This window comes from Hetaerina americana, unplaced genomic scaffold (assembly GCF_022747635.1).
Source record: "Hetaerina americana unplaced genomic scaffold, ioHetAmer1.1.p SCAF_2, whole genome shotgun sequence".
NCBI classification, from domain to species: domain Eukaryota; kingdom Metazoa; phylum Arthropoda; class Insecta; order Odonata; family Calopterygidae; genus Hetaerina; species Hetaerina americana.
Genome location: NW_027286763.1, coordinates 108,191,092 through 108,209,198, shown reverse-complemented (window position 1 = coordinate 108,209,198; position 18,107 = coordinate 108,191,092). Strand labels below are relative to the sequence as shown.

Here is an 18,107-nt window from a genome sequence, read left to right as displayed (position 1 = left end):
AATGTAATCTTTCTGAAAGAGCGGACCTCCTGCGAAATGAAGATCGAATTGCGATACGGCCGCACGCCGAGGGATGTCTCGGGGTGACTGAACGTTGTTGTCACGGAGCTGTACTTTTTACCTGTTTTACGGGTGTTGTCGGATGCGGTTTTCAGTTACTAATTAAAAATGAATTTTATCCCCTGCGTGACTTGGATTCCGAAAGGAGCGGCAAAGGCTATCCCACATAAGGTTCGTTGGAATAAATGTGTAAGCATAGGGGCGCACGAAAACAGTTTTTTGAAATTGGATGATCTATTATTTCAGGTTCAGCTTTCATCTAAAGAACTGGATGAAATCATTCAGAAAACTAAAAGTGAATTAAGGTAATTATTTTGTCAATGATAACGGTATGCTGTTGACTGGTTGCGCCATGGCACCATGTGCACATTCAGCTTCTTTACTATAATATGATATATCTATTTAAAAATGCCTCATCTATGTAAAATCAGTTTGGCTATCCTTTTTATTGAGATGGATTTTCCTAGAGGTAAATTCCAGCAGTCAACTCATTGAGTTAAATTCAATTGTAATCAGGTCTTCAGTTTACCTGGTTAATAATTGATTTCTTTGAGAGCTAATTTTCGTATTTTGTAGTGTGGATAGTGAAAATTCGGACCTAGATGAAAATTTAATCGCCCCAGATGTTGCGGGAATATCGAATGCCAAGCCATTATCTCATGATATTAAAAGTGAAGACGGATGTGGGAATTTGACTGCAGATAAAGAAAAATTGGAAGATGAAGATTTATCGGAATATGAATTTGACAAGTATGACGAAGAAGAAAGTAAGTGTTCAACTGTTGATCGTTTTTTATTGAAATCCTCTGGCAACTCTCAACCTGATGGAATATCGTTCGTGGAATAGCTCCATCGTTGTATATTATTGAGTTAGTGCACCTTGTTCTGTCTGTGAGTCTGAAGGTCACTATGCCTCACTAAAATTTCCAGTAGCGGTCACAATTTTGTATTACATAATTTGTAATGTTTTAATCTATGCCAGTTCCATGCACAGGGAATAACATTTCAAATCACAATTCAAGTGCTAAACCTAATTGTTATAGTATTCTGAAGTCAGTAATTAATCTAACTGAATAAACTGTTAATTTTCAGAGTTATTTTAAGTAGTTGATCAATATTGCCATCTTCTTTAGGTAAACCAGATGCCGTCTTAGGTCTTGCCAACCTCGCTGTTTATGCGAGTAATACTGCTGATCCATACATTACCCTGAAAGAAGACAAAGAAGATGATGATAGTGAAAAAGATAATTTTGAAATCAAGCCTACTGATAACCTCCTCGTTGTGGGTCGTGTTCATGATGATGCAAGTTTGTTAGAAATACATGGTTAGTACTTGTTATAATGACCTATGTTTTAGAATATATGGATCGAAGTAGATAGTCGTTTTTGTCAAATATGTGTAATGATGAAGTGTGCGGATTTGGAAATATTAATGGCTACTTGGCAGGCCAGAACTTGGAAGTTGTCGGTTTTAAACCGAATAAATTATAGATGGGCATGTATGAAGAAATCTTTTTCATTTATTTATGTATTGCTTTATTCGCCAGAAGCCGGTTCAGCATGGCTTCATCACGAAACAAAAATATGTGCATCAATTTTTTTAGTGTACATCACACGATAAAAGGTGATTTTAATTTCAAAGGGACAATTTACCAGCAACATTTTAGACTTTTCTTAACGTAATGCACAAAATTCATCCACAGAGTACAAAGATTTCATAAGCAAGTATGTTTTAGGATCACGTTGAAAGTATTAGAAGGAGATGCTTTCAAATCTGTATGAATCAGGTGGTTGACAAATTTGGCTCCTTGGTGGTATGGCCATTGAGTGAATTCCATTAAAACCTAGTTATATTGATATTTATGAGTAATTCACTTTTTGATTGATACTTTTATTTTTATAGAGCATTGAAATTTTACATTGAGTCTTTGAAGCCTACGCATTTTAGAAATATGATTTCATGTGGAATTGTAAATGTGATGCATACATGTGAATCTTCAGTTTAGTGTTTTATTACTCTCATGACTTCCAGCCACTTCAATTAATATTTAACTCATTTCAGTTTTCAACGAGGAAGAAGAATCATTTTATGTCCACCATGACATTTTACTGCCGTCATTCCCCCTCTGTTTGGAATGGCTCAATTTTGAACCAGGAGAGTCCACAAAAGGTATGATACCCTTCTTGAAGGCAGTTGCCATGCTATGTGCATGCCAACAACTTGGCCCTAAACCAATCACAAAATATTTATTCCATAATATGAGAAGTTAACTTTATTCTCTGAAGTTTATACCATATGGCCAGGAATAATGCTGTTGAAAGTATTTGTAGAGTAATGAACAATAAATCAGACTGCAGTAAACCAATCTTAGAATTGAAATACTGATGATGATCAGGATGATATAAATATTTCACTGCTGAATTAACCCACTCATAGTAATATTATATTCCATTATTTTAATGTCGAAGAAAAGCAGGGGATTCTTAATTGGTTCACATTCAAGAAAAACTTTGCGATATTTTATGTAGTTGGAGTTAAACCAGCACAAATCGCGGTGAGATGGCCTGAATAGACAGTAAAATTTTATTTCAAAAACCCAAAGCTTTCTGATTTTGGCTCATAAATGGTATTTTGAAAGTACTGCAACGTTTGAAAGATGCATAAGAGAGAGGAAACGATAGTTTTAATTGCCCTGTCAAGAACTGATCAAGGAGATTTGGTGCTTCAATGAATTAAACCATTGAAGTATTTTATGGAATCTTTTTTTGACAAATACCTATATTTGCTTCATGTGCATGTGATTATGGGATTTAAGGCAAGATGGTAGGTTTATGTGCGCTTTATGATTGAATTAGGGAACTGTCGATTTTTCATCGTAAAAAAATGGCTGCATTTTATGGGTAGTGCATTAATGTATCAGTAAATGAAAGGACAATGTCATCAATTATCACATCGTCCAGCCATATATCATTACTACTATTGGCAAATGATCTTCAAAGTTCTTTTTGACAGGAAGAGGAAATAAAGTTCCCATACCTAGTTGACGGTACCATTCCTAGTTAATAATGATTTACAAGAGGTTGATAGCAGACTTTAATATCTACACACTGTATAAAAGTACTCTTTTTCTTCCATTATATTGCAAACTCACACCAGCCTAAGTAGTTAGTTAAGCTGCTTCAACTTAGACATGTTTTTTTACAAATAATAAACTTCATAAACTGACGCTTGCAAAATTGCTGATTATTGAATTATGTCCATACTACTAAGACTACTGCGGTCTAATACACTTCTGATATAAGTGAACTGTTCCACCTGCTCTGGTCCTTCTAATATTAAGATTTAGTGCAGTCTATCTCTCTGTCAGAAATTTCATGGCGTTTTGCTAACAGTGATTGTCATTCCCCCCCCTGCTTATTGCTGATAATCTTTACATTTTCTTAATTGGAATGAAGGCAATTTGGTTGCTGTTGGGAGCATGGAACCTGTGATAGACGTTTGGGACATGGATATTGTGGATTGCCTTGAGCCAGCCTTTCAGCTTGGTAAAAGAGCAAAGCTTAAGAAAGGGAAGAAGGGATATGGACACCGGGATGCAGTCCTCGATATTTCCTGGAATCGCAATTTTTTGTAAGTTTTCTAAAATCTGATATCTTTTGGTAATTTTAGTTCTGGATAAGTTATTCATGTGCAATTATGGAAGTAAATCTTTTGGAAATTGTTAAATAAATTATCAGGAAATCTGAAATGTGAAAGATTAGTCTTAATTAACCCTATATATTAAGCATAAACTGGCAATAAAGATTTGAGCTTGGTTATAGTTGGTGTCCACAAAGATACAAAACAATTTAATTTGTTGTTGATTTCATTTAATGTGAGGGTAAAAAGAAACTTTACACTTCCACAATAAAGATTTAATATTTCACGACCATTTTTTCCAAACCATGGTCGTGAAGTATTAAATCTTTATTGTGGAAGTGTAAAGTTTCTTTTTACCCTCATAATGAAGGAATTCCACAAAGTTAAACCTGAAACTGTTGTGTTCATTTACTATCTTCAACAGTATTTTGCCATTATTTTTTTGAAAAAGGGGGCTGTGTTTACTCATTAAAACATTAAGAGGGACTTTTGGTATGCTATTCTAAAGATGTCATGGTCCTCCCTTAATTTAAACTTATAAAGAATATGAGCACAGTCTTTCCTTCAAAATCCAGGAGTACAACAATTCATTCATTCTTCATTGTGTAAGACTGTATCACCGTAGATTGGATATCTTCTCAATTCTTCCCGTTATTCCCATATGCCCCTTATAGCCTGATGTAAAAGGCCAAAACCTGGCTGTTTTCGGATTAGTACTAAAAATATATCAAGTCCCCCTCTTGCCTCGAATGAAATCTCTCTTGCTCTGCCATTTTGAAATCCAGAAAGTGCTTGTGGCTAATGCCTTGTTCAACCATCCCTCCCAACCCCCCCAAAGTGATTAACAATGCCATACTAGTTTTGGGAAGGTGGCTCACATTAATGGATGTAAGAGGAAGAACCTTCCTTCCTCACCTCTAGGCCCAGCTGCTGTCCAGGTCACCAAATTATCCCACTTTTGCCACCATTTGTTGTGACTGGGTCCTGGCAATGTAACTGGACTTGTGGGTTCTTGTTTTCATTTTCAAGGATCAATAATTCATGAAAGCTGAATTTTTTGTGAATAGAATGGCTGTTACCTATTTGTAGAGAGGCATGCAGCTACACCAAGATGGGTGGGTCACTCTCGTTCCCTGGTGCTATGTGGGTTCTTGCTCTTGGGGTCAGAGATCAACGATGACTCACTAAATAAGATGGCAGAAAACTCATTTCCCTTTCGTTTCCCTCGGTTCACACATATCAGGTGCGAGGAAGTGGAAGAAACAATGATTTTGCATTAACACTGGTATTTACATGACTGTAAAATATTTATCATGAATAGCTTAGAACAGAAACCAAATGCTGGCATCATAATGTGTAGTCATTCACTGGCTGTGCTTACTTGTGATGTGGCAGTTGTGATGGCCGCATCATAAAGAGTAACATGGCCAAGCCACTGATGGTACCTAATCAGGGAGTGAAGAACAGACTAATTGGACTGATGTGGCTGGAATCTACAACCTTAGTCCTCTGCTTGCCCATGGTTGGATACTTAAATAGTATTTTGACGATTGTTTATGCCAGTATTTTGCTGTCTCAATGGGGGAGAGGTGAGGTGGAATGTAAGATGTATTGGTCATTCTCAAGGTCACTGTTGGATCTGACTTTCAGGTATTCTCTTGAGTTCTGTGTCGATGAGGGTCTAATTGAATGCTAGTTGAGCGTAAATAAATTTCTTTTCAAGTGTTTGCAAAGGTACAATCGCTCAAAACTGAATTCTTACTTCCTTCAATTCCTCTTCTGATAGTTACCAGACATTGAAGCTAGTGAAACATAGCATAGCTTGCAGTATTAGCTTCTCCTCCTTATCACAAACCATAACCAGTGCAGGGTATTAAGGAACTGGCCCCCCTACTTATATGTACGCATTTCACACGCCGTCAGGCTTAGTACTGGATGAACTCTACCATCACCTACCAAACTGACCTTCGGGTTGATTACTGTGTTTATGGTTTTTTTTATAATAAATATCAAATTTAAACTTATGGAGCTATAATCTTAACTAAAGTAATCTAGAACTAAAGTGAGGTTTCTCTGGCTGGGTGACCCTGGGGAATGTATTATCTCCCTTAATATACCTAGTACCTCAACATGATCTATCCTAACATTTTCATTTCCATTGGAAAAGAAGTGAATGGCACAATTAACTTCTTAGACCTGGCAATCACCATAAAAGAAAATAGACACGAGTTCTCTATTTTCAGGAAACCCGCATGTACGGATCATATAATGCCCAATGATTCCGCCCACCATTTTTTGCACAAATATGCAGCCCTCCACTCAGATGATCCACCCGCTTCTACGCATCCCCAACCCCCACAAATTTCTATAAGGAACCCAAAACAATTGCAAATATAGCCACCAGCAATGGATACAACCCAAAACTTGTTGGAAAAATAATTCAAAGCAGAAAACAATGGACATTGTCGAATTACCCCCTCTCAACTTTTAAAGACTTCAAGTGGTGTTCGATCCCATTCCTATGAGATATTTCCTATAAAATCTCAAATCTGCCTTTTACTCATCCCTTATTCTCTCCAAACTCTTCGCAAATGGCAAAGAGACAAACCGGATACATTTGATAAATCGGGCATCTACAAACTTAAATGCGATGATTGCAAATCATATGATGTCGGTGAAACTGAGGGAGGAATTTCAAAAGATGAGCCAAAGAACAGGCCAGGTGTCACAGAAATGAAAATCTCAATTCCCTCTTTGCAAAACTCGCCTAGATTGTAATAATAATAGCAATTTTGTCCCAGGAGTACTACATGTCCTCCCTAAAGGATTGAAAATGGATGCTGTAGAGCTAATGGAGATTCGAAGGCACTTGGCGGATCCCAATACAACACTTTGTAATGAGCAATTAAACGCCCTCCTCTCCCCTCTCCTTTTTGAAAAATTGACCTTGAGGGTAAAAAAATCCAACGGTTCTAAATAGCTATCCTCTCCTAGTCCCCAACATTCCCCATAACCCTGGACCAGACCCAATGCTTGGTCACAACGAAGGCGCCACGACCTTTTCTTCCATTAACCAAAAAAGCTGCAACTACTGACTTTGAAGTCCCAGAACATCCCCCCCTCCCCCCACCATCAACTTCCCCCTCTCCTCTGTCCGTTGGGTATTTATTCAACAGCGCTGTGTGTGTGTCACTTGTACCTGATGATGCTGCAATTCGGTGAAATGCATTTTTCTGTGGAATATTATAAACTAATTTAATATGGGCATCAAACAATTTCACGAAGTGAAGCCTGAAAGTGTAAAGTACATATTTTATTCATTAATCAAGGCCATTCCACTAACAATACTTGCAAAAATGTGCCATTATGGCTACAATTTAATGGAGATAAAGTTAACTTGTAGTGCTCTGTCTGCTATTCTGAATGCCATTGGTCACTATTGACTACGGAGATGGCTAGCTAAATTCAATCTCTTGGAAGAAATTTATGTAGTTCACCCTGTAAGTGTTCCTTATCCCACTGCCCCTGCCATATATTTACAATGTTTTATTTAATGTGTGTTTAGTCATGTGTTGGCCAGCGGTTCTGCAGATAATACTGCAATCCTATGGGATTTAGAGACCTGCAGCATGGCTTCAACTCTCAAGGTGTTCAAAGACAAAGTTCAAACACTTGGCTGGCATCCTTTTGAAGCTCAAACCCTTTTAACAGGGTCAACTGACAGGTGAGTAAATTATTCTCTCTATTGAGCATGGAATGAATGAGCTGCAAATTTTAACAGTTATTGAAATAGTTTCATTCAAATACTCTTTCCATTAGATTGTAAGCTTAATGGTTAATTATTTTATCATTTCATATTGCATGCTGGTCGGGTGGGTGGAGCACTTGGCTACTGACCAATGGGTGTGGGTTCAAATCCTCGTAATGCCTCAGGGCACACTCAATTTCACCTGGTTTAAATTGAATTTCGGGGACGAGATCTTCTTTGAGAGTCCGTTGGGGTTGGTAGTAGAGGACCTCTATCCTCTTTACTATCCGAGTATCCTTCGGGCTGATTATGGTGGTTATTTTTCGGTGTATCATTTAACCTATTTGCTTTGCCATTGGTTCTGATATCAATATCAGTTGAAATTTGTTGTCTCCGGCATAGCTTTATGGAATTTGCAAAACATGTTGAAATGAAATGAAATTATTGACTTTGTTATTCCACACATTTCATTTAAAAATTAGGCAAAAACAGATCTAAAACTAGATTAGTTTCTAGCACATTTAAATTCTGTCAAGTCTAATGTACAATTCACGTGCGAAAAAGAGGAAAAAGGTTCCCTGAATATCCTCAACCTATCTGTTTGGAAAGGCAAAGATGGGTTGCAGTACTCCATTTTTTGGAAGGAAATGTACACGGACCAATTAATTAATTCCTCTTCAAGGCATTGCTTTGTCCAAAAGCTTTTGGCATTTCGTGCAATGATCCACCATTTAGCCTCTATCCCCTTTACAAAATTCAGTATAAATAAGGAACTTAATGTAATTAAAATGTTAGCAGTAAGCAATGGCTATTCAGAAGATCTTATCAATAAACTTAACTGGAATAAACTTACAAAAATAGCCTTAAGCCACATTTACAACCCTGAACATTTAAAAGATCCCACTGCCAAATGGCAACAAATACTTTATCTAGGGATAATTTCTGAAAAAGCAATCTAAGTTTTACCTAAAGATAATAATTAAATGTGCCTTTTACAGTGGTTCATGCCTTAAGAACCTGATCTCACACACTTCACAAGTTCCCAAAATCAAGAGGAGTGGGGTGTAAGAAAAAGTGCTCAGAATGTGACTCGAAGTGCCGTATTTTCCGATCAATAACGCGCATATATAACTTAGTAGTTATCATGAATTTGTATAGATACTGCGCACCCTTTTTCTCATGGATTTTTGAGATGAAATTACTGTAACAGTAGCAGATCTGTATAAAATAGAATGGGATTAGAAAGGCGTGCTTCCAGGCTAATTTATTTTTGCGAGACTTCTTTAAATTATTGTGTGCATAGTAATGTCAATGTTTGGATTTTTTCAGTTTTCATTTTACATAATGCGTATCGTTATTTTTTTCGATCATATAAACATTTTTGTATAGATAATGCGCGTGTCATCGATGGGAAAATGCTGTATATTAGGCAAACAGGATGCAAATTTAAAGAAAGGATAAAAGAACACCAAACTTGTGTAAAAAATAAGAAAATAACATGCCTATTTATGAAGCATCTCATCGAAAGTGACCACAAAAGTGACTTTGTGACTAAAATTCTTCATTTTGAAAATGAAGATCAAAGGCTCAATGCTGACGAGCTGTTGGAAAATTTTGAAATGCATCCGTTGCAAGGATAAACTGGCCAACAAAATTTTGTATCCCTCCCACTCACTCCCTACTCCTAGACCTACCACTCTTCCAAGTCAACGAATGACACTGAAAGATGTCATTAATTCCCTTTTCCTCAAAACTATATTTTAACCTTTATACCCCTCCCTCTCCGACCAACCCCCTTCCCTTGATCAGAAGGTAGATATACCAAGTTTGCTTCTATGAGAACCACCTGATGATGACGTTCAACGTTGAAACTGGGGTGGTGTTTTTAAATGAAGTGTGTGGAATTACAAAATCAGTGATTACATTTCATTGCAATATCAGTTATACAGACTTTGAAATGTTTATGAAGAGGATATGCAATTATTGTGTTACCTTAATGGAGTGATTAATGATCTGTATTATATATTTCTTCCGTCAATATGAAAATCTTTTTTCTTGAAAATACAGAATAACAAGAGTGTTTGACTGCAGAGTTGAAAAGTCCTGCTTAGAGTGGGAATTTCCTGGAGAGATTGAACGTGTTTTATGGAACCATTTTGATCCATTTTGCTACCTCGTAAGTGACCCTTCTAATATAAGAATGTTGTTGCAAAATATTTCTGCATTGTTTTATTATTCTGTCTGGCTAATACTGCCTTGTTACACCTCCACTTAATTGCAGGCAAGCACTGATGTGGGAAGTGTGCATTATGTTGACTGCCGAAATCCCAAACCTCTCTGGAAATTATTGGCTCACACAAAGGAAGTTACAGGTATAATTTGTTCTAGTTAAAGGATGGTGTCATAGAGATTAATATGTATTTTAGGGTTCAAGATGGAAAATGTCAGCACTTTCAATAGTTATTTTAACTCTTTATCCGCGATACAGAGTGTGATAGCATTACCTGATGGTTTTTGAAATTATGGTACGCTGTGCAATTTTTAGATTAGCAACTTCTTGCATAACCAAGTGCACACAATGAATAGCAATTTATATCTCATATGTTATTTTTTACAGGAATTAAACATTTGTGTAAGATAATGTTCTTTTAAGTGCTGGCCCTCTCATCGGCCCTTTGTAGGAAGTTGGTCATCACTCTCTCCAACGGAGTACAGCATCAATCTCTTGCTCAACGGCATCATTTTAATTTAACCACATTACTTGGCTAATTAATGTACGCTTTGTTTTTGTGGTAGCCCCACAAGAAAAAGTCACTTGGACTAAGGTCAGGAGAGCGTGGTGGCCAATCGACATCTCCTCTATGGGATATTACTTTCCCTGGAAACAACCTCCTAATTTTGGCCGTACACAGATTGGAAACGTGAGGTGTCACTCCGTCTTGTTGAAACCACACATATTCGACTGACTTATGCGATGGCGATGAAGTTCCGGGAGGAGAAATTCATGCAACATGGTCAAAAAATGCTCAGAGTTCATGGGTGACTGCTCTCCCATTTACTTCAAAAACATAATGCCCTTAGACACCAAGTTTCCCCAATCTAGCCCACACTTAGTCTCTATTACAATGCATTAGGCGCTGTTGTAGTTGTTGAGGGTTATTTGGCGACCAAAAACAACAGTTTAGTTTATCAACACTGCCGTATAGGTAAAAATGAGCCTCATCTGATGTTAAAATCACAATCCCAGGTTCTTCCAACATCTCTCTGGTTACGCCAGCAAAACGTCTCTCCTCATCAAATCTTGAGGTTTTACCTCCTGGACAATCGCAATTGTGCAGGGATGAAAGTTTAGGCAGTGTAAAATAATTAGGCAACCACCGCTCTGTACGATACAAATGTGCATAAAAATTTAATGCAGTCACCTATTGTGAAAATGCCCCATCTTGTATGATTATCATTTAGCTGAAATTAATCTCGGAAAGTGCTGAATTCATGTATAATTTTAGGGTTATGTTTGGCAATATACTGTTTTAATATTCACACAGAGCACAATGCATGTGTTGATCGTCATAAAATGTTGGGTTTTATATATTGGCTTTTTAAAGATTTTAAGGATATATTTTGCCTTAGGTTGCTGCATTGGATAGGTCTTGGCAGGAATATGCTTCCTTTATTTGGAATCCTCTTTAAAATAGTCTCATTCTTAAATTGGATGACATTACAAATTTATTAGAATACTCGACTCTTTAAGTTCAAATTAGGAACAGTTCTTGAGAGATGAGAAGAATTGAGTCACAGTCTAAATATTCCTGCTCTTTCAATTGACGAGAAAGCATCTTGGACTCTTCTTTTTGCATAATTCAGTCTTCTAGTCTTCTCTCTCTGATGCTCTTTAGGGTTCCTTAAACCAATACTAGAAGTTGCACTCTTTTTGAAGTTCATTTCTCGTTTAGTAATTAGGAAATGGATCTGTCAGTGTAATGGGAAACGAGGGGCTGCAGCAATTATTTCAATAGTATGATTCATTAAATTCATCTTTAAGTACTTTTCAAAACTTGGTATGTAATGATGAATATGAGGACTAAACTAAAAGGTCTGATTTTCGACTAGTTTTTGTATATTGTTGTCATTTCAATTACTTTTTATTCTGCTATTTGGAACTTGAATCTGAGCATAAAATAGGACTTTTAAGTTAGTTGTAATTTTTTAACATTGTTTTAATGTATTAAATATGTAAATGTGAAAGGGTTGTCTTACCAGTAATTAGGTAGGTATGATATCTACATCTACATAATACCCCGCAAGTCGCCACAAGGGCGTGTGATGGGGGGTGTTAGGACAACAACTGTAATCAAGAAAGAAAAAAAACTGCATACAAAAGCCACAAATGTATACCATCCACAAGCAAAGCATGGCGTACATTCATGCGAAAACTTTTACACCCCACACACATGATGCAAACACTCAAACTACCGACTAACATACACATGCACCTACAAATATACCTAATATTTTTGCAATGTTTAATTTTGTTCCGACTTGAAAATTAAATGTTTTTAATATTTCTAAAGTGACTTCGGTTTCTTATTGTTATGATTTTGGATTGTTTGGGGAAAGAATGAGTATTTGTACGAGGGCAGTTCAATAAGTACTCGTGTTGGAAATAAAGAAACCATTTTTTTTATTTTTCAACACAGTCCCCTTTTAGAAAGATACACTTCTCCCAACGTTCCGGCCATTTTTTTAACCCCTCCAAAAAATAGGATTTGTCGAAGTCTCCAAAATACGCCTCTGTCTTGGCGATAACTTCCTCGTTTAAGCTAATTTTTTTCCCATGAGCCATTTCTTCATGTGAGGGAATAAGAAAAGGTCGCATGGAGTGAGATTGGGTGAATACGGAGGGTGCGGCAGCAATTCATAACATAGTTCATGCAGTTTGGCAGCGACAACTCCGGATCAGCTTGTTGTCCGCCGTGAGCAATCCCGGCACCCTTCGGGTCGGCAATTTTTTTATCGCCAACTTATCATGTAAAATATTAATTGCCATTCCGGTCGACACACCCACAGCCTCTGCTACTTCGCCCACTTTCGTTCGTCGATCAGCAAGAATCAGGGCATGGACTTTTTGAATGATTTCCTAAGTAACCATGTCTGCCGGGCATCCTGGTCGCTCCTCATCAAAGAAAGATGTTCGCCCACGTTTAAATTCGTTGAACCAATATCTAATTGTAGTCATTGATGGCGAAGTGTCCTCATGAACAGCATCCAACTTTGCCATTATCTCCTCGCATTTCTTGCCATCCAAAAACAAAAAGCAAATTACCAAACGATACCGCTCTTTTTCTATCTAAGCGAAATCCACGAAACACGTCTTACTCAAATGGCTGCCAAATCCAAACTAACCTTTAAATCAGTCTGAAATTTGTTTCACCGCCGTTTGATAGATGGTAGGACACGATGATAATATAAACTTCCCTCAGGAACGACCTTTGTCGTCAAACACGGGTACTTATTGAACGGCCCTCGTATCTAATTGTACTGGAAGCGATCGCCCTTATGTTATCTTTGTGGTCTGATCTACTACTTAAGTAATGTGGGGCCATTGTAATTCCTTGAGGTCATCGTTAAACTCGTTTGTTCTGAACCTTTCTAAAAGTCTTAATGTGTCTCTTGTTCTCTTCGTATTTCAAGTGGCTCCCAGCCTAAATCCCCTAAGAGACCTGTCACACTCGTCTTATTATTATGACAGTTTTTATCGAATCTGGCGGATTTTCTCTGGACTTAATCTAATTCTTTTTGCCAAATTATCTCTGAAAGCACCCAAATACTTGCGGCATATTTCAAACGAGGTCTAACCAGAGCAAAAAACACCTCTCTTTAACTTTCTCATTACATTTCCAAGCACCACCCATTCAATGAAGCTGAGTTTCTTTAAAGCGGATCCGCATATTGTCCTGATATGTTTTACAACTACCCCCAAATATTTAACTTGAATGGCCGTAGTTAGTACTGAACCCTCTATTTCGTAGTTTATGTCCTGTTTGCCACTTCCTTTGTTCCATAATTTCAAAACTGTACATTTGTCTACATTAAGCATTAATCCCCATTTATTACACCATTATTGCACATGATTATGTTAATTATTATCACTCTGCAACTAAATCCTGCCAAGATAATACTGAAAACAATTATTAAGCAGGCCAGATGTAACATGATGCTGGGAATTGTATTTTCTAATTCTTAGCCCTGCAGATTAGGTGCTGCCAGTGCTATGACTTCACTTGTCACCACGATACTGATTCAATAACCCCAAAAGGTCATACATTCCTGACCATAATTGTGTTAATATTTATTTATTACACTTTGCAAGTTTAAAATGTTGATTTTGTGGTAAAACAAACATCTTTTTACAAGTAGCAATTTTCATTCAAATATTTTTGCAAAATACTTTGAATTCTCCTTCGCAACCTTTCTATATTATTATCTTACTAAATCTATCCATCTTAAGTATTTTTTTCAATGATGACTGCTCATAAACCAAAACTCATATGTATATTTATTTCTGTTTTCATGGGAAAGTGTGCTTCCCTGTGAAAAGAATATGCTTTCTCTTTACTTTGCATAATCAAATTCAGCTAATGTGTATAAATATGGTGTTAAGGGAAGTGTTTCCTTTCTGTTTACTTGTCTCTAGTATTACTATTTACTTTGAAAAACCTGGCATAGTCTCACATACTCGTAATTTTACTTCTGAGAACACTTGTCCATCAGTAATACCTTTAATCCATAAATGGATATTAGTAGCCATAGAAGAATACCTGAAGCTTTCAATGGTGGTCCCTGTTAATTTATAATCTCATGGAATTTCAGTTTTAACAGCCAACAGTAAAGAGTTAAATCTTTTAGGAATTAATCAAAGTTGTCTTGGAACTTTCTAATTGATGGCTTTAAATACAAGAATTTTCTTTAGTAACATATTCTCGTTGCTTCTGGATGTGTGCTATTTTACTTTTAAGAGCATTTTTATGGTAACCATGCTCAAACTAAAAAATTTGCTTCATGTAAATGTGTACTTTATTGTGCTGTTTGACCAATGTGTGTCCCCTTCAATTCATTTTCAGGCCTAACATTGAGCCCTCAATGCCCAGGGATGCTAATCACTGCCAGCTCAGACAAATCTGTGAAAGTGTGGGATCTGGGCGTACCTGATGGAACTGGCCCTGGTTGTGGAGCCCCTGCTTTTATTGCTGAAATGGAAGATTATGGAATAGGTGCTATTCACAATGCGGTTTTCTGCCCAGATTCCGCGTTTATAATGTGTTGCGGAGGAGAGAAAAAGTGTAACAATTTGCGGGTTTGGCATGCTGCAGAAAATTCTGCAGGTAAGGTGGTGTCCAATATCATTGTGCAATATTTTAACTGCAAACAAAACAAACCCTTTGCAATGTTGGAAATTTTTAGAAAATTTTTGAAAGATTAATATTTCTGCTTTTCAATTGTGTCACAGATCAGGGCGAAACATTGTAGGCTATGATCATGTTTAAAGTTCAGCTCCTAATGAATGCAGCATGTTTAAATGTCATCACCCTTTCAGGCATGCTTAAAAAAATACTTCTCTATACGTATATATAATGCATGGTATTGCAGTCATAATTCACTGCATATTTTCTGCCCTACTTACATTAAAATGAACTTTTCTTGAAGTGATGTGAATCTTTGGGATTTCTGTGAGTAGCCCATGTTGAATACTCTTATCTATGGATGAAATACTGAAAAACTAGCGTGAAAGTGTAACTTTTTATGTTACCATTGATTAAAAATTATTTTAGATGCTGAAATTTACAGAATATCTTAGGTTAGTCACTTTGGATGCAATTTTCACTTGTAAAAGGGAAGTTATACATAGTGTTGATCTTATATAGCATGAAATATTACAGCGAGTCAGCTCAATCCAACTCAAGCGTTGCTGCTACTTAGTGAAATCAACATCTGGTTGTTAAAATGGTGATGTGTTCTGATGTTTATTTTTTGCCTGATTATGTGAAAGTACTAAAGAAACTGGGACAAAAAAATACTAGTGCAATCATGCACTTTTAAGTACTTACCCATTTATTCGTGGGCTTTCATTTAATGCATTCACCACGATACAACAAGAATTAAAACACAAAAAACACACAGCCTTAGTAAATGGATTCTAGTAACGGTATTTCTATTAACTGATCGCCAACTGTGAGAAAAAACTCACAAATAAATACACCACACTCACACTATTAAACAATGCTCTCAAGAAAAAATTCTTTTCTGTTTGAACCCAAACTTACTAAAGACCTCCAAAACATCTTCAAAAAAGTAGACACTAATATCAGAAACCTAAATACCCTGCAAAACTTGCTAGGTAATCTCAAAGACAAAACGCCTGCATTACAATAATCTGGAAACCATGAGGTGAAGTACAGCACATGTCACACATCAAACATTGGACAGACAAGTGTCAACACTAGGTGCATGGAACAGTTGGCTCACTATAAATATGATCATTTTGAATAATCGGACGTTGCTGAACACATTTTTGAAACTTCCCATCATATTACTCTTGAAGATTTATTGCTAATTTGGCACACTTGAAATTTTAAACTGGACGTCACTGATAGCTACACAAACTCTTACACAAACACTAAAACACGAGCAACATGCCAGGAATCATTTACTCATACGCCTTTTTTAAACCTGGTTCCCAAGTTTAAAAGTATGCCGGCTACAATAGAAAACACACCTCATCTCCCCTCCCCAAGCCCAGACATCCTTCCACTTTAACACATTTATTAACCATGGGAAGTACTCCACTTCTATTGTCTTGCCCATTGTCAAAGTTTTCACTCCAGTTATTGGTCACCTAGTTGACTGAAATATCGGTGTGGAGTTTTTCTTTAATGTGCAATATTGACTCTTGGAATGATACCTTAAATATTCAATGCATTGTTTTTTTTCAGTGCGGAAAAGATTTTTCCACCGACCTCTTGTCAAAGCAGAGAAAGTGGGCGGAGAAAATGTGCCAGAAAATTTGGGTGAAGGTTCCTCTTCCATTGAAAGGCCCACCATGAGCTCTATGGAGACAGACTACGCGATGTCTGCGATGGAGTCTATGAGCATTGCCAAAAGTTCTGTGAAGAAAAAGGCCAGTAAGGATAAAATCAAGAAGAAAAAGAAGAAACCAAGATTCAAAAGTTGAGCATGTCTATAATTCACTGTACATATATTTGTGTGTGTATGTATATATGCCATCAAGAAATGTTTATCTGTACAAAATCATCTGTTTTTTCTGCGGTGGCTATGGAAATTGAATTATATGAATGTGACCAGTAAATATTGTCAATCCAAGTTTTAATTGGTAAGTCCCTTGATTTGATTTTCTTTTACTATAGCCATTGTTCGATTTTCTTCCTGAACTCACTTCACACAGTTAAGTTTTACGGCACGTTTAATTTTTAGAACACTTTTGAATGTTAAGAAGTTACTCTGAATTTGGGTGGGCTGACTAATGCTGCAACAGTTTCAACTCTTGGCAAGAGCAATGTTGAAGAGTTGACAAATGATTTTAGATAACCCTCTCCAGAGTAACTTAGCATAGAAGAAATACATTTCAAATTTCAATGCATAAACTTGCACATTGTTAATCGTGTCTGGTAGCCAATAGTTTCACGCAATTAAAGATGACTTCTAAAAATATCCTTGCCCTTGGAATAGTTTCTCTGTAGTTCTACTGTAGAAAACCAAATACTTATTTCCAAACATTGCTAATGCTAGATAATGATATTTCTTTAGTTTAAGTAGCTTAATTTATGCTTGGGTCTAACCTGATTCATGTAACACAAGGCATAATATCTACTTAAAACTGGCCTTTTGGCAATACAATATGCAATGATGATTCACATTTCCTTATTGTCTACGGCAGATAATTTGTAAATACTTTGTAATATTTGCATATTGCCTGAATTTTGTGCATAGCATAGTATATAGCCTTGCTTTGCTTTCTTTATGAAACCCTCACTTCCACGCAGTCTAATGTACCCTTGGCTAGTCATACGTACAAAGTACCTCTACTGTACTGGTGGCTTATCTTCCCAGTCTGCTTATACCCTTTGTACTCATTCCTACCCTGTGCTGCTGCTAATATTGTGGCCACAATCATTAAAAGACTATGTTATTAGCAATAATGTGTGTACACTGAGAGACAAATGCCATGCAGTCCTTTTTATAGCATTTAGCTTAGATGCTTAAAAATGACATTCGTGCCCAGAAAAATTAGTTTCATGGTGATTTTGTGGTATGCATTTATGGTCATGATACATAATTTAAAGTTAACTTATTCTGTTAATTCTGATGAAAAATTTAGCAGAGGTACAGATTTTTACACCAGAATGAAGCTGCTGTAGACAATTTGTTCATTTAAAAAAAAGAGTAAGAAGTAACATGTGAGGGCATATTGAAAAGTAAGGTCTCCTATTTTTTTTTTCATGGAAAATCAAATTTATTCTCAACTTTGCATACATCATTGGAAAGGTTGAGCATTTAACTATATTTCAACATAGTCGCCTTGATGATCAATCACTTTTTGCATCCTTGTAAGCAGCTTTTTATACCGGTGTCGTACCTTTCTCC

The 18,107-nt window shown here is 36.6% G+C and overlaps 1 protein-coding gene across 1 annotated transcript; it reads left to right on the top strand.

Moving 5' to 3' along the window:
* The first annotated feature begins 63 nt into the window (after window positions 1–63).
* nclb (no child left behind) lies at window positions 64–17,174 on the top strand. The gene is made up of 11 exons (XM_071585130.1): window positions 64–231; window positions 307–365; window positions 637–827; window positions 1,194–1,385; window positions 2,123–2,230; window positions 3,517–3,691; window positions 7,266–7,424; window positions 9,516–9,624; window positions 9,730–9,820; window positions 14,570–14,830; window positions 16,439–17,174. The coding sequence occupies exons 1-11, from the start codon at window positions 169–171 to the stop codon at window positions 16,675–16,677; spliced, it is 1,647 nt and encodes a 548-aa protein (XP_071441231.1). The 5' UTR covers window positions 64–168; the 3' UTR covers window positions 16,678–17,174.
* Window positions 17,175–18,107: the final 933 nt, after the last annotated feature.